Source organism: Triticum dicoccoides, chromosome 6B (genome assembly GCF_002162155.2).
Source record: "Triticum dicoccoides isolate Atlit2015 ecotype Zavitan chromosome 6B, WEW_v2.0, whole genome shotgun sequence".
Taxonomy (NCBI): Eukaryota; Viridiplantae; Streptophyta; class Magnoliopsida; order Poales; family Poaceae; genus Triticum; species Triticum dicoccoides.
Genome location: NC_041391.1, coordinates 443174253 through 443193814, shown reverse-complemented (window position 1 = coordinate 443193814; position 19562 = coordinate 443174253). Strand labels below are relative to the sequence as shown.

At 50.0% G+C, this 19562-nt stretch overlaps 1 protein-coding gene across 1 annotated transcript; it reads right to left on the bottom strand.

Moving 5' to 3' along the window:
• Positions 1-5834: 5834 nt before the first annotated feature.
• Positions 5835-7251, bottom strand: LOC119324443 (zinc finger protein CONSTANS-LIKE 3-like). The gene is made up of 2 exons (XM_037598236.1): positions 6485-7251; positions 5835-6393 (listed from the first exon to the last, which is right to left on the bottom strand). The coding sequence occupies exons 1-2, from the start codon at positions 7115-7117 to the stop codon at positions 6061-6063; spliced, it is 966 nt and encodes a 321-aa protein (XP_037454133.1). The 5' UTR covers positions 7118-7251; the 3' UTR covers positions 5835-6060.
• Between the last annotated feature and the right edge of the window lie 12311 nt (positions 7252-19562).

Genomic DNA, 19562 nt, shown 5'->3' with positions numbered 1-19562 from the left:
TATAAATATGTACGTATTTTACAAATATAACAAAAACTATGGGCTCATATGCAATTTTTCATGTAACTTGCTTTGAAATATCTTAGATATAGTATATGAACATATTTAAAATAATAAAATAGTATATGTAGCACCACATGGTAGTATATGAGATATGTGGGGTAACTACCACCGGGTGGTAGGATGGATTTTCCCTATATATATATATATATATATATATATATATATATATATATATATATATATATATATATATATATATATATATATATATATATATATATATATATGAGGGAGGGAGCGCCAGACACCCCACGACAATCTCTTAGTCGTGTGTGACGCCCCTCTCCACAGTTTTGTCCCCCGGTCATATTTTCGTAGTGCTTAGGCGAAATCCTGCGGAGATAGCATCACCACCAGCATCACCACGCCGTCGTGCTGCCGGAACTCATCCACTACTTTGCCTGTCTTGCTATATCAAGAAGGCGAGGACGTTACCGAGCTTAACGTGTGTTGAACACGGAGGTGCCGTACGTTCGGTATTTGATCGGTTGGATCGCGAAGAAGTTCGACTACATCAACCGCGTTAATAAACGCTTCCGCTTACGGTCTACGAGGGTACGTAGACACACTCTCCCCTCTTCTTGTTGTGCATCTCCATGGATAGATCTTGCGTGTGCGTAGATTATTATTTTTGTTTTCCATGCAACGTTCCCCAACAGTTATTAGATAATGGGTTGCTAGAGTGACAGAAGCTTAAACCCTAATTTATGCGCTATTTCATAAGGGGGTGATTTGGATCCATATATTTAATGCTATGGTTAGATTTTATCTTAATTCTTCTTTCGTAGTTGCAGATGCTTGCGAAAGGGGTTAATCATAAGTGGGAGGCTTGTTCAAGTAATAACAGCACCCAAGCACCGGTCAACCCACATATCAAATTATCAAAGTAGCGAACATGAATCAAACCAACATGATGAAAGTGACTAGATGAAATTCCCGTATGTCCTCAAGAACGCTTTGCCTACTATGAGAGACTATTTTGGCCCGTCCTTTGCTAAAAAAGGATTGGGCTACCTTGCTGCACCTATTGTTACCATTGTAACTTATTACTTGTACTAATTATCTTGCTATCAAACTACATGTTACCGACAATTTCAGTGCTTGCAAATATTACCTTGCCGAAAATCGCTTGTCATTTTCTTCTGCTCGTCATTGGGTTTGACACTCTTACTTATCGAAAGGACTTCGATTGATCCCCTATACTTGTGGGTCATCAATGGGAGGAGGGTTTTCCCTCTAGTCCTTGGTCTCCATTGCTCCCGGAGGGCAGGAGCCCCTCCGAGATCGGATCTCTTTCTCTCTGTTCTCTTTTGTTTTGCGTTCCTGTTTTTTGGCCGAAAACCGTTTCTTAAATTTCCGAAGATCCGTAACTCCGATGGGGCTCAAATTTTAACACAATTTTTATCCAGATATTAGTTTTCCTGTGGCCGAAGAAGGGCACCGACCGCCTTACAGGGGCGCCACAAGCCTGCCAGGCGCGCCCTGGGTAGGGGGCGCACCCCTTGGGCTTGTTGGCCCCTCGAGCATCATCCCGCATTGATTCTTTTTCCCAAAATTCACATATATTCCAAAATAGATCTTCGTAAACTTTTATCGCTTTTAAACTTCGTTTGGTATGGATATTCCGCAAAACAAAAAACATGCAACAAACAGGAACTGGCACTAGGCACTGGATCAATATGTTAGTCCAAAAACTAATATAAAATGTTACCAAAAGTATATGAAAGTTGTAGAATAATGGCAAGAAACAACCAAAAATTATAGATATGATGGAGACGTACCAGGCGCTGACATGGGCTCCTGCTTCACACGACGTCTGATTTCGACGTCTTGCGCGTGGTGAGGGAGGCTCTATTGACGCATGAGAGAGGTGACGATGTAGGCTCCACATTGACATGGCGGTGCGATGGCGATGGAGGCTCTTCCCTGACGCGGTGGAGCCGCGACGAGGGTGGTGCCAGACCATGGTCCTTGAGAGAACATTCGACGGGAAGCTCCAAGTGCGCCTGGTCTTCCTCCATCGCGGTTGCAGCTCCAACTCCTCGTTTCTTGAAGAGAGGATGATCTATTCCTTCCAGGAGGAGCCAGGTGTCGTGGAGGACCATGAACCCAGAGAGCGACGGTGGCGGCGCCACGATCCAAAGACAGAAGGAGATCCCGAACCACCACCTGTCGGTGCAGAGAACCAGGACTTCAATATCGTTGATGACGGTGAGCAGAGACAGAGAGGAGCGAATCAACGATGAGCTAAGAGGATAGGATATGAGGTATGGTGTGGATGACACCAGAATCGTCCTTAAATAATGGCGGTCAGGCAAACAGACGGGTGGCCGGCTTCAATGTGGCACACTGGCCAGAGTAGGCCTCACGGTCGCCATGTCGGCATTGAAGCAGTGCTTCCCGCTCGCCGCGTCGCTCAGACCGGCATCAATGATGTGGAATTACGTCTGCTCTGAAATGGCCTGATTGGGATGAATGTGCGCAAACCTCTTCGCACATAGAGGATTTCGAATGGGATGTGGCGGTCAGGCGCGCACGTGATGGATGTCCGCACTGCACAAACTTCCCTTAGGGCATCTCCAACGCGGACCCCCAAACCGCATGTATACATCCAGACCACGCTATTCGGACTGCGGAAGCCATCCAACACGGTCCTGTATTGGTCCGCGGGGCGGTCCAAACGTACTTTTTCCCGCAAACCAAAGACAAACGTGGGGGAGCTTTGCGGGACTCCGGACAGCAGACATGTAGGACCCTGACACCTCCGGCCCACCAAAAACCCTGCCCGGACCCCTCGCCTCCATCCTCCCCATTTTATCTCCTTCCTTCTTTTCTCTTTTGCCTTCGCCGTCGCTTGACCACCCCCGGCCGCCACGCCACACCCTTGACAGAACTCTACGGCTCCGTCACCTCCAGCGTTCCAGCCGGGCTCCACCCCGCTTCTCCTCCGTTGACGTTCAAGCCCTGTCCTTTGACCGTCCCGCTAGGTACCATCTGCTGCTGCTATACTCACCATGCCCGACAACTGTTCGATGAATTGTTGGAGCTAAAAAAAGTTTTCCCTTCTTCTTTCTAGCAGTGGATTCCAGTTTCGAGTACATATACGAGCACTATGTTGAGTCATCTGATGGCTTGTCCGACGAGGAGTACTCGTATGAGACGACAATGATGCAAGCGGTCCTTGAAGATGTGGAGTGTGCGGATGAGCATGTTCTCAATTTCAAGGGCTCGATCAAGGGTCATCGATTTCTCAACTGCAACAGGGTGTGCGGCCATTTGACACTAATAGCCGACTACTTTGCCCCGGATGCACTCTTCCCTGACCATTTTCGCCAGCGTTTTAGATGCGCAAGACTGTCTTCGATCGTTCGTACCAGGGCGTCTGGTCCTATGATGACTACTTCGTCTTGCAGAAGGATGTTGTGGAAACGCTTGGCTTCTCTGGTTATCAGAAGTGCACAGCCGCACTACGGATGCTTGCATATGGCATGATCGCTGATTCGTGGGACGAGTACCTACGGATATCTGAGAGATGCCATGGTCAGGTTTGCAACTGCCATGGTCGAGGTGTTCGAACCTTAGTACCTAAGATAACCAACCGTGACAGACACCGAGAGGCTCTTGGCAATTTCAGAAGCAAGAGGGTGGCCTGGTTTACTTGGATCTCTTACTACATGCATTGGGAATGAAAAATTGCCTGAAGGCTTTACAAGGGCAGTTGCATCACACGATCTTTGGATTTGACACGCTTTCTTTGGCATACCCGGGTCCCACAATGACATCAATGCGCTGCAGTGATCACCGTTGTTCGGTAGGCTGATTGAAGGAAAAGCTCCTACTTGCCACTATATTGTCAATGCACATGAGTACAACATCGGCTACTATCTAGTTGACGGTATCAATCCTTTGTGGGCTACCTTTCTCAGCACCATCTCTAACCCAGCTGGGCAGAAAAAGTCCCACTTTGCCCAAAGACAAAAAACAGCTAAAAATGATGTGGAGAAGGCATTTGGAGTTCTGTAGACCCGTTTTGCAGTTGTTCGCGGACCTGCTTAACAATGGGAGAGACCTTGTAGGAGGTAATGACATGTTATGTGATTATGCACAACATGATCACCGAGGATGAGGGTGAGGATGCTGCCGTAGCTCTAAAATTTGAGAACATGGGAGATCCTATCGAACTTCCACACCAGAATCCGGCCACATTTGAAGAGTTTATTCAAATGCATCAACAAATTCAGTATCAACCAACTCAAGAGCAGCTGAAGGAAGATCTGATTGAGCATCTATGGGTCGTTAAAGGGGGCTAGAATGTAATATTTAAACTTTTTTAAACATTTGAACTAGTGCTGCATGCGGCTATTTGAACGTTTGTATTCTATACATGTGGCTATTTAATCATGCAGATTTAAAAGGAAAATGAGGGAGACCGAATGTATGCGGGCAGTGTTAGATGGTGGTCTTTCACATTTGTGTCCGCGGATTGGTCCTTCTGTCTGCGGACGCACGTGGCGGGAAATTTAGGGGTCGCGGTTGAGGATGTCCTCAGCTTGTGTCGGGTTTACGGAATTTTGAAGCATTGCATTGGATGCATCGTCCGGACACTTCGGCTGGACATTTTGAGATGCCCTTATTTCTGGACGTATACAGTAGTTTTCCGTTTTGATTAATCGCGTTGGAGTTGCCCTAATAACTCGTATAACTTGGTCACGATCCATGCAATCATGAATCGATACAAGGAGTGGCAGCTAGCCAGCTAGCACTAGCAGCTATGGAAATGGTTGGAACTTGTGAAACTCTCTCGACTGTATCAGTAGTGTATCACCAATACGGGCGACAGCAGGCAGCAGCTGAGCCAGCCCACATGGCTGAAGAGCTCTTGCAACTTCCCCAGCAACGTACACGATTCCAAGCATCAGGCCACGTGGTTCGGTGGCTGAGCAACGTCCTTTTTACTCTTTTATTACTTCATCCGTTTCTTTTTAGTCCGCATATAAAATTTGGTTAAAATCAAATTTAATAAAGTTTAATCAACTTTATAAAAAAATATCAACATCTGCAAGGGCCTCTTTGATTCGCAGGATTATCAAAATGAAGGAACAGGAAAAATACAGAAATAGGATAGCATGTCTCATAGTATCCTACATGATTTGAAAACAAATGTTTGATAGCGCAGGAAAAACAAATGAATTCTACAAAGAGGTTTGAGTGGATGAAAATTTTCCTCCAAAATGTAGTACAAATGGATCCTGTGGGAAAATTTCTAAGGATGCCAATCCTACGAATCAAACGAGCATCACAGGAAAAATTCCTAAGGGTTCGAATCCTCCAAAATCCTATGCAATACCTTTGAATCAAAGGAGTCATAATACTGGAGTTATATAGTATAAAAATTAATTTCATGATGCATCTAATTTATTGCTTTCACACTGTGAATCCCGGTATTTTTTCTATATAAACTTAGTCAGATTTAACAAAGTATGACTTTGATCAAATTTTATATGCAGACTAAAAAGAAACGGAGGGAGTACATGCTTCAGTGTTCAGTGATTCCAATCTCGTATTCTCTGCCTCTCCACAGCAAAGTTGGTTTCACGGTCCTCGTCTCGCATCGAAAGTTGTTCCACGCTTCCATTCGCATTACCTGCATTTGTTAAATCTGTTCGATGAAGATACGCAATCCCACGCTTGGAGCACGGGTTTCTTGGAAGCCCTTTTCAGCATGCTTCTCATCCTCGTAGCCTAGCCGCTACGGCATTGCACTGATGAACTGATGCTTCAACGCCCAACTGAATGAAGGTCACAGTTGCTGAATACAAGGCAGGGTACAAAGACTGGATTGGGGAGAAGAAAAACAGTGAGTACATCAGCTCGGCACGGTCACGGTACTAATCCCATGGAACAAAACTGTACAGATTATTCAATGTTACACGGAGCGCGCGCGCTCGGATGGATGCTCGCGCCAAAACTACAACCGAGTCGCCGTCGCCGGTCTCCTCAGAACGACGGCACGACGCCGTAGTCACCGTCCGACGCCAGGTGCGCTGACGACGCGGGCGAGAACGGCCAGTCCCGCTCCAGCGCGTCGTCCTCGGCGGTGCGCTTGGCGAACCGGCCCTTGATGCGCGGCCGCGTCTCGGCGTACGCCTTGCGGGACGCGTAGCGGATGGTCTTCTGAAACCGCCGGTTCTTGCGCTTCTCCCGGTACCGCATCAGCCGGGCCTGCCGCTCCTTCCCCTTGCTCGCCACCACCGCCACCGACGGCGCCGGCGCCAGGGCCCCGCCGACTGACAGCGCGTCCGGCACCACTGCGACCTCAGACGTTGACATCTGCAAAGGCGTAGTAGACATTATTTATCACCACGTACGTCCAGGTCAAGAAAAGCATTTCAGTGAGACGAGCTATGTCAGAAAGGCTTACGCTCTGGTTCATGGAGTGTTCGGGGTAGAAGAGAGCGCCGCCGGCGAGGTCGAGCTCGGAAGGGGCGACGGGCACCCCGATGGCCTTGATCCCGTCCATGGACCGGACGAAGTCCAGATCGAGGTACGCGTCCGAATCGGCGAAGAACGTGGCGGCGCTGTCCTCGGGGCTGTCGCCAGGCTCGGGAAGAAGCCACGAGGCCGCCTCGGCCTCGTTGCTCCCGTCGTCGTCTGCGTCCTCCTGCATCGCGGCGGCGGAGGACGGGGAGGGGTTGGGCTGGGGCGGATCGGCGAGCGCGCCGAAGAAAGGCGTGACCGGGAGCCGCTCGTGCCGGCTGGCGAGCGGGTTGGCGGAGTGGATGTCGGCGTCGCACGTTGCGCAGAGCGCGGCGGCGTCGGCGCGGCAGGTGACCGCAGCGGGCGCGTGCTCGCAGACCTCGCAGAGCCAGACGCGCGCGTGGCGGGAGCCGGCCCCGTGCGCGCGCGCGTCGCACCCGGCGCAGAGGTAGGCGCCGTCCGACCGGCAGTAGAGCCGCGCCGCGTCCACGGCGCACGTGTCGCACGGCCGCCCGGCCAGCCCCCAGAGCCCCCCTCCTCCTCCTCCTCCCACCACCGTCTGCTCCTCCACTTTCATCTCGCTCGCCGCGGATCTCTGGCGCTCAGGTCGGCACTGAGGGGTGTGGAAGATTTGGTGCGTTTCTTTCTGCTGGGTGCTCTCGCTCGGTGCGTGGGTGCGGGCGCGGGTGGGTTTTGAGGGGTCTGCGGGCAGGGAGAGCACATGGTAGGGGCGGGGGCTCCGCTCGGGTGTCGCGGGCGGGCGCGATACACTTCGGGCGCCCGGTCGCTGTCGCGCGGGGCCACAGGGTTCGTTCGTTTGCCAAACTTGGCTGAGTCGAATTAAAAACAAGCTTATTTTACGAGCTCGCCTCGGCTGAGCCGGTAGCATATGTTTGCCATTGCTGTCGCCTGCTTCGCTCCTGCTTTGCCGCATACCATTCCACAGTCGGATCTGTTTACATTTGCACGCTACTCCCACGGCGACGTATCTGATTCTGAGCACCAAAGTTTCAGTTCCAGGCCGGCGGCCTAAAATCTTTTTGGTTCACGTCAGCTGCACAGCCGGTGATAACGCAACACACGGGCGTGAGGCCGTTAGTCATGGCTATAAACTGAAGCCATTAATGAGACGTTTGGTGCGAGCTCGCCCATCACCGGCTCGGTTTGCCTCTCCGGGACGGGATGGGGACGGCTTGCGTTGGGTGGATGCATCCCGGCAGTGCACCGTGCACGCAGGCAGGCGCGGATGCCCTTGGCACTGGCCAACTTTTTTGCGCTGGAGAAAGTTTGCGATGCCCTTGCGGAAAAGTAGTAGGCGGGTCCAGTTGTCACTTGTCCTGATGCCATTGCCACGCCAGGCACGAGGTGGGGATGCGACGGAGGTGAGGGTGGGGGTCCGGCCAAGTCCGACTGTCGTGCTCACCCGTGGATGCTTGCTGTACGCCAGGTGGCGCCAACTGGTTGGCTTCTTGGCTCCCGCCCTTATCTCTTGCGGATGCGATGCTGCCATGTCAGCCACCCCGTGGTGGGGGACGCCGGATCCCAGTGAGATCTGGATCCTTCCGGTGGTAGCAGTAGCACTGGGGATGGTTGGTGGGCTATATGAGGCCAACTCCACCGCGCGACGTCATCTTGTCCGGGTGGGTCCGTTTAGGGTAAAACGAACGAATAGCGCGGCCCAACGCGCGTCCTCAAACGGACAAATGTCCGGATTTCATCCGTTTTCGACCCATCCCCGGCCCAAAGTTGCGTCCGGCCCAAAGTTTTCGCCGTAGTTTTGGTCGTCGATCGGAGGAGGTTTGGTCGTCGCCGTCTTTGCCGCTGGCAGAGGGGATACGACCGCCGGCGACGTACCACGGCGGCCGCGGCAGCTTCCGACGAGAGCTCCAGAGCGGCCAGTAGCCGGCCGACAACCATCCCTGCTGCGTCGAGGTGATCATCGCGGCCTCTTCGCCACCACGGCCGCAAGGTGTTCGACATTTTGCCCACAAAGGTATGGATAGTGGAGACGAGTTTTTCTTCCACCATTTCCTTTGTTCATCGGGCGATTTCGGATGATGAAGATCTTGTGGTGGCTGCACTGGTCGTTCACGACCACATTCAACGGCAGCTTCCTCGGTACAGGGGGTCAGTCCCTGGTCGTGCTCCCAACCTGAACCGCAATAGGGAGATAGGCCATGCCCTGCTCTATGCCGATTACTTTTCCAACACCCTGCTCTTCAAGCCGGATAAATTCCGTCGCCGTTCTCGAATGGCAAGGCATGTGTTCAATCGTATCCGAGAGGGAATGGTTGCTCATGACCCATACTTCGAGTGCAAGACGGATGCCCTTGGCGAGCTTGGATTCTCCTCTTATCAGAAATGCATCGCGGCCGTCCGCATGCTTGCGTATGGAATTCCAGGCGATCTGGTGGATGAGTACGTGCGTATGAGTGAGACAACATGTTTGATGTCAATGTACAAGTTCTGCCAGGCTGTGATCGAGGTGTTTGGCCAAGAGTACTTGAGGCAGCCAACTGCCGCTGATACAGAGAGATTGTTGGTGACCAACGCAGCCAGAGGCTTTCCAGACATGCTTGGCAGCATAGATTGTATGCACTGGGAGTGGAAGAACTGTCCATTTGCTTGGCAGGGCAAGTACAAGGGGCATGTCAATGAGTGCACTGTCATATTAGAGGCGGTGGCTTCGCAAGATCTTTGGATATGACATTCTTTCTTCGGCATGACAGGTTCTCACAATGATATCAACGTGCTGCAGTGTTCTCCAGTCTTCGCAAGGCTTGCAGAAGGCCACTCCCCACCTGTCAACTTTGAGATCAACGGCCACCAGTACAACAAGGGATACTATCTAGCTGGTGGTATATATCCTCAGTGGTCAACTTTTATGAAGACAATCTCGAAGCCCCAAGGTGAGAAGAGAAAGAGATTTGACCAAATGCAAGAGAGTGCTAGAAAGGATGTGGAACGTGCTTTTGGTGTGCTTCAATCCCGATGGGGCATCGTTCGATACCATGCACTGTCGTGGATGAAAGGAAGCTTTGGGAGGTGATGACTGCTTGTGTGATCATGCACAACATGATCGTCGAGGGCGAGCGTGATGACAGTATCTTCGACCAAGGATTTGAGTATCAAGGTAACAATGTTGAGCCCCTGCACCAAGAACCGGCCACGTTTGATCAGTTTGTCCAGTTCCATCGTGAGCTGCGTGATTGGCACACTCATGCGGATCTTCAAAATGACTTAGTTGAGCACGTGTGGGGTCATATTGGCAACCAATAGATGTATTGGTTCATTTTATGTTCATTCAAGACAATTTAGATTTGGTTGTAAAACTATTTTTTATTAGAGACAACTTTGATTGGGTTGTAAAACTATTTTAATTTTCAAACAATTAATATTTGGACGTGCAAACTTGTTTTCATATGAAAATATGGGCATTTTAGGCCCTGGCGGACGGGATGGGGCAAACAGATGCGGCCGCGCGCTGGGCGCACGGCCACCGCATCCCAGGACAGGCCCGAACACGAACTCATCGCCCTACCCAAAGGGACAGAATCCGGCCAAAGCGGACGTCCGTTTGGGGTCGCGCGGTGGAGTTGGCCTGACCAAAATGGACATCCGTGTTGTCCGGATTCTATTCGTTTGGGTCAGCAAAACGGACGTCCATATCCGAATCTAGTCGTTCTCGGTAGGTGTGCCCAACGCGCAGCCGCATCCCAAACTTTATGCCTGATTTACTAAAAAAACGAAAAGGGGTATTGGAAAAGAGCTTTAAACGGGAACATATTACAATAACTTAATTAAAAAGTCCACGATAGTTACGGCCGCACATAGAACTGAAGTTGAAATTAGAAAAAAAACATAAAAAAGGTAGATCTGCCCGCCGCCGATGCCGTGGTCGTCTTCAAGCGCCACCGTCCTCGTCCTCTTCTTTTGTGATTAGGTCGATGTAGGGAGGCGGCGGCCAGAGATGGGGCGGCGCCCCCCAAACTGGGGCAGGCGCGACATGCGCAGGCTGCGGTGGTGGTGGTGGTGACCACGGCGCCCACGCGGCCTGCGGTGCTGGTGATGGTGGCGAGGGCAGGCTGCGTGGCATTGTGGTCGTCCACGACCACGACTGCCCATACAACGTACGGTTCCACATCGGGTTGGGCGGCTGGTCCTCCATCGTCTCGTCCTTCACCTCCTACTTCACATCCAGCTCAGGGACATAGACATCTCCGGCGGCGAGAGCGCAATCATCTCGTGCGGCTCCTCCCATTGCTCCACCTGGCTGCGCTTGAACTCCCTTTCAGAGTCCTTAATCACGACCTGAACCAGCCGCTCCTCCACGGCTGTCATGGTGGGAAGTGGCGGTGGTGACGGAGATGAGAAGGGAGAGGGCGTCGGCGTCAGGCCGCGCACTCTGGGTGGCTCGGTGCGCGGGGCGGGCTACGAGCACGGTCGACAAAGAACATTTGTCGGGGCATGTCGTGCTCGTCCTGGAACCATGTGTCCCACAGGGGCGAGTCGACGTCGTAGCGTCGGTCGGCGAGGAACTAACGCGGGATCCGTGCGCCTCGTCTAGGGTTTGTTGTCGGCGAGGGAGGGAGCAATGGCATTCTATGGACGACGTGGGGAAGTGGACTAGCCAGTTCACGGTTTCGCCATGAAAAAGGACGAGGCCGGGACGACTGGGTGGCTGACGCGCGGGCACGCCCATGTGCATGGATTAAATCGGGCAAGTGGAAAGTAGTTGGATGACCGATAAGCGGGCCTGAGATGGACACTGAGAGGAGGTGTGCGTGTCCGTGTGTCGGGGTTATAATCCTGACAATTAGTACTAGGGGTACGAATAAGGGGGTAGAGACTAGCTACGACGTAGATGTGAGGTGTTTAACGAGTTCAGGCCCCTCACAGGGTGGAGGTAAACACCCTACGTCTCGTGCCCTAAGGCTTTTGCTTTGATTTGATAGATAGGATTACAGAGTTGAACGTGCCCGGCTATGGAGAGGGGTGCAGCTAATATAGAGTGTGTTGCAGCCCCATGTCTCTCATGCTGCCGGGGCAATTAATGCCATTGAAGGATGCAGTTACTAGTGTAATGAGCCTATACTACAGTAGTTACAGGTAACAGTAATTATGACTCTATTTAGTGGATGACTTAGGATTCCTTGGCCGTTGCAGCTCCCACAACGCCTTCTTGCCCTGTACGTCTGAGTGGTTGATCGTCCGCCGAGTGACGTGTGGTTGTCCGAGTGCTGCAGAGTCGTCCGAGTGATCCTCCTGTTGTACGTATCCGAATGTTGGCATGGTCCAGGGACCTACCTATGATGGTGATGGGCCCCATGTGGGTCCCGAATGATGGGTCCTTGACCCTACCTGTAATAGGTGACCACATCATTAGCCCTCGAATCGATTGGGATTTCATATATCAGACGAACCAATTCTTCGGTTATGTCCGATTGCTGCAGGACCACTCAGAATATGTTTCCGAGTCATGATTCATTGTTCCTTGGACAAAATCGCAACGGATTTTGGACTTTAATTTCACCCGGGTGACTGGGTGTTGTTGATCGTCGAGAAAAAACCCAATGGCATTCGATTTGTCTCCCGGAAGAGATAGACTAAGGACCCGAGTGAGGGCATGCCATGGCAACTCGAGGGGTGACGCCGGCACGTGGTCTAATTCTCCAAAGAGATGCCACTCCTTATCCCAGGGGAATGCCAGCGCGGGCCTCCTACAAGTCTAGGTTTACGAGTCATGCACCTTGGAGCCTTTCAAGAGGTCCAAGTGAACCCGTAGAGGGGCGTCAAGCTCGTCACATAACGATCCTGAAGAAGACTTCAGTTGGGTGTTTAATGTGGCCGAGTGCATGGGTCCCCGCGGAGGGTGGTTAGTCGGACCGACGTGCATCCTTTAGGAAGGAGGTGTGGGCAATCAGTCGGATTAATTCGGCCTGGAAATCACGAGATTTGAATTCGCGTGTTCGCACACTGAAGCGGTAACGTCGTGCGTTGGTGGGAAAGTGGGGGTGCGGCTCCTCGATTTGCGCGCTCGATCTCCACTACGTGTTGTGGCTGTCCTGCGCAAAGCACTACCGCGCGGGCCATCAATCCGTGGATTGGCGGTGGGAGATTCATCTTGAAATCTTGTCTGTTGACATAAAAGGTTTGAGGGCAAAGGTTCGGCCCTCAGATCCCCTTCTTCTCGCCCCGACTCCTCCGCTTCTCTTCTCCACCCAAGTGCATGGCGATGGCGAAAGATTCCACAGTGAAGGCGGACAAGGTGAAGAAGGCGGGGAAGGCCACTTCCTTCGGCTCCGGCGCGGCGGGGGACTTGACCCCGTCGCGTGTCACCGCTCGGCAGTTGGAAGAGCTAGCAGAGGAAGGGCTGATTCTGCATGAGGGATGGCGGCGTCCAAGTGCAGGAGAGGTCGAGCCGGCGCCTCAGGAGGACGAGCGCGTCCTGCTCATCACACACGTCGAGCGGGGCTTTTCATTGCCTCCCCACCCTTTCTTTCGGGCAATTCTCGATTATTTTGGTGCACAACTTCATCACCTTCCTCTCAATGCCATTGTTTACCTCTCGGCTTTTGTTTCTCTCTGTGAGAATTTCTTGGGCTGCCCACCCCATTAGGGTCTCTTCAAGTACATCTTCACCTGCCAGTCGATGACCATCAAGAAGAATTCACCGACTGGTGAGAAGGCCAACGTCACCAGTTATGTGGGGGTCCGGGCATCCAGGTTCACGAAGGGAGGTCTTTCCCAAAGATGAGCTTCCTTGACCTCGTCAAGGGATGACAGGGCACTTGGTTCTATTGCAGGGATGTCCCCAGCACCAGCACTCGGTTAGGACTCCTGCTGTACTCTTCGGAGAGGGTGAGGGCACCTCCATCGCTCTCTATGACGAGGAAGGAGGAGGCAGAGGTCGACATCCTGTCCACCGGCCTCATCAGCGTTGTGAATGCTGGCGTCAATGGGATGGACTTGTTGGAGGCATTTCTCACTGGGCGGATCCAACCACTGCAGGCCAGGGCCCATCCGATGTGGATGTATGAAGGGCCGAGTGACCCCACCCGAGTGCATCCTAAGGAGCTTGACGAGATGGATGTGGAAGCCAAGATCAAGGCTATCACATGTGATCGAGATAACCCGAGGGGGACCAGGAGGGTTCCCCCATATTCCAAAGACTTGCAGCCCCTAGATGTATGTATGTGGTGCTCGGTCAGTCTAGCGTGTGCCGTTCAATGTGTGTCTGACTTTAGTTGGTGTGATGAATTTGCTCTCCAGGATTTCCCGAAGATGATCTCCATGATTCCAGTAGTGGACCATTCACCCCAAGACGTGGACACCGAGCAACGACACTCAGAGGAGTCGGATGATGATGAGAGTGATGATGATGAGGAGAGTGATGATGACGAGGAGAGTGACGAGGAGGAGACCTCTGAAGAGGGAGAGGAGGCAGAGTCCTCCCCGTCCTATGAGGCCCCTAAGGAACCTCGTAACAAAGCGCTGCATAACCCCAAGGGGAAGGCGAGTGTGGATGATCAACTGATTATTTCTGGCCGGACGACTCGAAGCTCGAATCGTGCTCGTGCAGAGGCTGATAGCTCGGCGAAGAAGCAGTCCAAGCAGCCTAAGCAGATCTCTTCCAAACCCCAGAAGGTTGTAGTACCTCGGATCAAGGTGTCCGTGCCCGTGGCCTCGACGTGAGTGCTCTTGTCCATTCTTTTTCTGTTTCTGTGTTGGTTCGGTTGCTGACAGAGTGTTCTCTGATTTTTGTAGTAACGACACTTCGATGACTTCAGCGGACCCGCATGCCCACCAGCCAGACTTGAACGATGTTGAAGCTACGGACGCCGCCACTTCCAAGGGTACGTTACTCCGACTGACCTATGCAGTTGCGCTCTTCTTTGACTGAGCTCTGATGATTTCTTCGGTTTATGCATCCCCACCTGAGATCATTTAGCTAGACGATGAAGTGGGTACTCACCCGCCGAATCCGAATGTCACCAGGGGGTGCCGAGTGTCGACATGGCCATTGTCGGTGTCAAAACCGGCGGATCTCGGGTAGGGGGTCCCGAGCTATGCGTCTAAGGCTAATGGTAACATGAGGCGGGGGACACAATGTTTACCCAGGTTTGGGCCCTCTCTATGGAGGTAATACCCTACTTCCTGCTTGATTGATCTTGATGATATGAGTATTACAAGAGTTGATCTACCACGAGATCGTAGAGGCTAAACCCTAGAAGCTAGCCTATGATTATGACTGTTGTTGTTCTACGGACTAAACCCTCCGATTTATATAGACACCGGAGGGGGCTAGGGTTACACAGAGTCAGTTACAGAGAAGGAAATCTACATATCCGAATTGCCAAGCTTGCCTTCCACGCAAAGGAGAGTCCCACCTGGACACGGGACAAATTCTTTAATCTTGTATCTTCATAATCCAACAGTCCGGCATAAGTACATAGTCCGGCTGTCCGAGGACCCCCTAATCCAGGACTCCCTCAGTAGCCCCTGAACCAGGCTTCAATGACGATGAGTGATAACCCACAAGTATAGGGGATCACAACAGTTTTCGAGGGTAGAGTATTCAACCCAAATTTATTGATTCGACACAAGGGGAGCCAAAGAATTTTCTCAAGTATTAGCAGTTGAGTTGTCAATTCAACCACACCTGGATAACTTAGTATCTGCAGCAAAGTATTTAGTAGCAAAGTAGTATGATAGTAATGGTAACAGTGGCAAAAGTAAAGATAGCAGTTTTGTAGTGATTGTAACAGTAGCAATGGAAAAGTAAATAAGCAAAGCACAATATGTGAAAAGCTCGTAGGCATTGGATTAGTGATGGATAATTATGTTGGATGCGATTCCTCGTGTAATAGCTATAACATAGGGTGACACAGAACTAGCTCCAGTTCATCAATGTAATGTAGGCATGTATTCCGAATATAGTCATACATGCTTATGGAAAAGAACTTGTGAAAGAACATGCGGTGCCCCCATGTTTGGTTTTGGTAATTGATGACAATCTCTATGGACTAATGGTTGTCTTGAGTTATATTTTAAGGATTTGTCCATAGGTTTTTCTTGAAGTCCATGTGTTGGTTTCAAGGAGTTTATGAGTTGACCAAGGTGCTATTAAGGAATTATCCAAAGATTGGTCATGTGAGTGTTGAGCTTATTGAAAGCATGTCTTGAAGAACAAGATTGTGTGATCATTCATGTTTACCTTCAAGACATCATCCAAATGAAGAGAGTTGGAAAGATTCAAGGTTGATCAAGACTAAGTCAAGAGTGAATCAACTTGATCAACTCACAAAGCGTAGAAGATGTACCGAGAGGGATCAAGTGATCCCATGGTATGGTAAGCATTGTCCATTGCACTTTGTGTACTAACCCATGGTCTATGTGAGAGTTCTATGTGGGGTTAGGTACGTATCCATGGGCTTGCGTCAAGAGGAAGATATCATACAATCCATGGAAAGGATGGCATCAAGTGGTGATCGCCATCAAGATTGCCATGTGCAAGTTCAAGTGGAGCATCACAAAGAGATCAAGTGCTTGAATCTTGTCATCCATTGTGGTGTCAATGGACTTGTGAAGATGTGCCCAAGAGTGGCTCACCCATAGTGGACTATGGGGGAGCAATCATCTAGTCTTCATCGAGCCAACGCGATCAAGAAAGATGGTCCAACTTGAGGGAGTCAAGATCGTCATCATCTAGCTCAAGTGGACCATGTGCAAGGAAAAGGTTTTCCCTTGATAGATTTTCTATTTTACCGGTCTCATGGTGGTAGTTGGGAGACCGGGTTATAGGATCGTTTGCCGTACTATCAAGGGGGGCTCTCAAGTTGGTAGCTTGATCGTATCGTTAGTAGAGAGCTCAAACCATTGCATCCTTGCATCATGTTTCTTGGTTCTTGTTTGTTTCTCTTTGTGAGTCTTAGAGCTTATGGTCATCTTGATGGCAAGCTTGAGTTCATCAAAAACGGAGTTCGCATGCGTCTACTATGATGTTTTCGGTGTTGGAGGTTTTACCGGTCTTATCGGAGGAAGGGTTCTCACCTTTTTCTTATGGGCCTTTTATATTTTGCTTCTTATTGATATTTCTTTCAAGATTGTGTTAGCCCTTGTCGCTAGCTTTCCAACAAACTTGGTTTCATCGAATTCGGAGTCCGTTTGCAAAAGTTGTGGCAGTTTTGGTGTTCTGAAAAGGCTGCAGCGGTACTACCGCAAATTGGAGCGGATGTAATTTTTTACTACCTCTCCAGAGCGGTACTACCGCGGCTCCTACAGAGGTAGTACCGCTCCGGACCAAAAAACTCGTCCCAAGTCCTGCGGAGGTAGGTACGGAAGTATTTTTTTTGTACCGCAAGCAGTAGTACCGCGATCCCTAGCGGTAGTACCGTGAGGACGAGCGGTAGTATCGCTCTGTGCGGGTTGTGAGCATAACGGTTGGATTTTCCCCCACCTATAAAAGGGGGTATTCTTCCCCATTGAACCTTATCCTTTAAGCTCGTGTTTTTCCCCCATTGTTGACCTTCTTCGAGCTTGCTAACTCTCAATCCCTCCATGGGTTCATGCTAGTTTTTGGGGGAAAAGAGAGAGGAGATCTAGATCCACATTTCCACCAATCACTTTCTCCTCTATGTGAGGGGAACCCTTTGGATCTAGATCTTGGAGTTCTTTGTGTTCTCTTCTTCGTTCTTCCTCTCATTTTCCTCCCTAGCATTAGTTGCTGCGGTGGGATTTGGGAGAGAAGGACTTGGGCACTCAGTGTGCCCTTGCCATTGCATTTGGTGCATCGGTTTGAGTTCTCCACGGTAATACGTGGAAGTGAAGTTTGAGAAGCTTATTACTCTTGGGTGCTTGGTACCCTTGAGCTTGTTCCTCTTGTGTGCCTTGGCGCCCTAGACGGTTGGTGGTGTTCGGAGCTCAATCATTGTGGTGTAAAGCTCCGGGCAAGCGTCGGGGTCTCCAATTAGGTTGTGGAGATCACCCCGAGCAATTTAACGGGTTTCAGTGACCGCCTCCAAGGGTTGCCAAAGTGTACGGGTTCGGTGACCGCGCCCAAGGGTTTCCATTTGTACGGGTTCGGTGACCGCCCTCAAGGGTTCCTTAGTGGAATCACGGCATCTTGCATTGTGCGAGGGCGTGAGGAGATTACGGTGGCCCTAGTGGCTTCTTGGGGAGCATTGTGCCTCCACACCGCTCCAAACGGAGATTAGAATCCGCAAGGGTGTGAACTTCGGGATACATCGTCATCTCCGTGTGCCTCGGTTATCTCTTACCCGAGCCCTTTACTTATGCACTTTACTTTGTGGTAGCCATATTGTTCTTTGTCATATGTCTTGCTATCACATAGTTGCTTATCTTGCTTAGCATAAGTTGTTGGTTCACTTAGGTGAGCCTAGTTGTTTTAGGTTTTGTGCTTGACAAATTAACCGCTAGGTTTATTCCGCATTTGTTCAAGCCTTAACCGTAATTATTTTAAAGCGCCTATTCACCCCCCCTCTAGGCGACATCCTCGATCTTTCAATTGGTATTAGAGCCTCGTCTCTCTTTGTTGGGCTTAACCGCCTAGAGAGTAAAGATGTCGACTAGGGGATTAGGATTCTCTGACACTCTTAGTTTCGATGGCACAAATTTTGATGTTTGGGTAATTCGCATGGTTAATCTCTTTAGGGTCATGGACCCAAATTTAGAGAGAATTGTAGATATGGGTTTTTCTCCTCCAAAGGATCCCCAAAGATTATCTTTAGAGGATGAGAAAAACTATTATCTCAATGCTCAAGCTTCTAATGTGCTTTTCGATGCTTTAAGCAATGTAGTTATATTTCAACTCATGCCGTTCCGGGATGCTCATGAGTTGTGGACGAAGCTTCAAGATAAATATGGTGTATCCAAGATTTGTGGGGATGAATTCTCTCCCTCCACCTCCGGTCGTATAGTCTTCTCAACTTCTTCTACTTCACCTACATGTGGTTTGCCACAAGGTAATGATATGGTGAGCAGTGTTGGTCATTGCAATGATGATAGTATGCTTATTGTGGATGATCCTTCATCACTATATTATTACAATGCTCCTTCTTTGGACTTTAACACTTCGAGCACTCCAAATGTTTCACATGATTGTGTTGATAGTCCTTGCATATCATGTAGAAATTGCGTGACTAGATCTCATGATGATATGCTTGCTATGTCTTGTTGCCATGATAAAAATGCATCTATTTCCTCAAATTGTTGTGCTAACAATGTAGAGGAAACGGAACACTCCATGGAACAAGATGTGGTGTTTAATGGTGCCTCAACGAATCGTACATCATCATCTATTGCTTTTTGCCTTATGGCTAAGGCATCAAAGGTATCTCCTACTTTGTACCCCAATATGTCTCTTGATGATGATGTTGATGCTAATGATGATGAGGATAATGATGAAGAGAATGATAATGTTGCCTCCTTAAAAATTAAGGGGGAAATGGTTTTTAAAGCTCTTCATAAAAATAAAATTGCTCGTTCCAAATTCATGGAAATTATGTCCATTGCCATTGAGGGCAAGAAATATATTGAGGAGTTGGAATCTCATCTAGAGGAGCATGAGGTCACCATTGAGAAAATGGAAGTTCATGGGCGTGATTACGCAAATGAGATCGCGGAGCTATCTCAAGCTCTTGAACATGAACAAACCACCTCCGAATCTCTTGAGGAGACTTTTACTCTAGAACTATCTAGAGTGAGGGAATCTCATGATAGAGCTCTTGAGATGGCCAATGATTTTGAAACTAAAAATGAGGAGCTTGAAGTTGCGCATGCTAAACTCCTTGAGGACTTTGAGCACCTCGAAAATGGCTCAAGGGTCATTAAGAGTGAGCTCATCAAACTCACCGAGTCTCATGCTCAACTTAAAGCTTCATATTCAAAAGAGCTTGCCAAGTTGTCTTCTCCTCTTGTTGCTAATGACGATGCTTGTGCTACTAACTCTATCTCTTGTGAAGCATCCATATTGAAGGAGAATGTTGAGCTACGGGCTCAAC

Excerpts from the sequence above, each read along its gene's own strand:
- LOC119324443 (XM_037598236.1), bottom strand. The coding sequence starts at position 7,117 with ATGAAAGTGGAGGAGCAGACGGTGGTGGGAGGAGGAGGAGGAGGGGGG. Across the intron at positions 6,394-6,484 it reads AACACTCCATGAACCAGAGC|ATGTCAACGTCTGAGGTCGC; the intron begins GTAAGCCTTTCT and ends ACGCCTTTGCAG.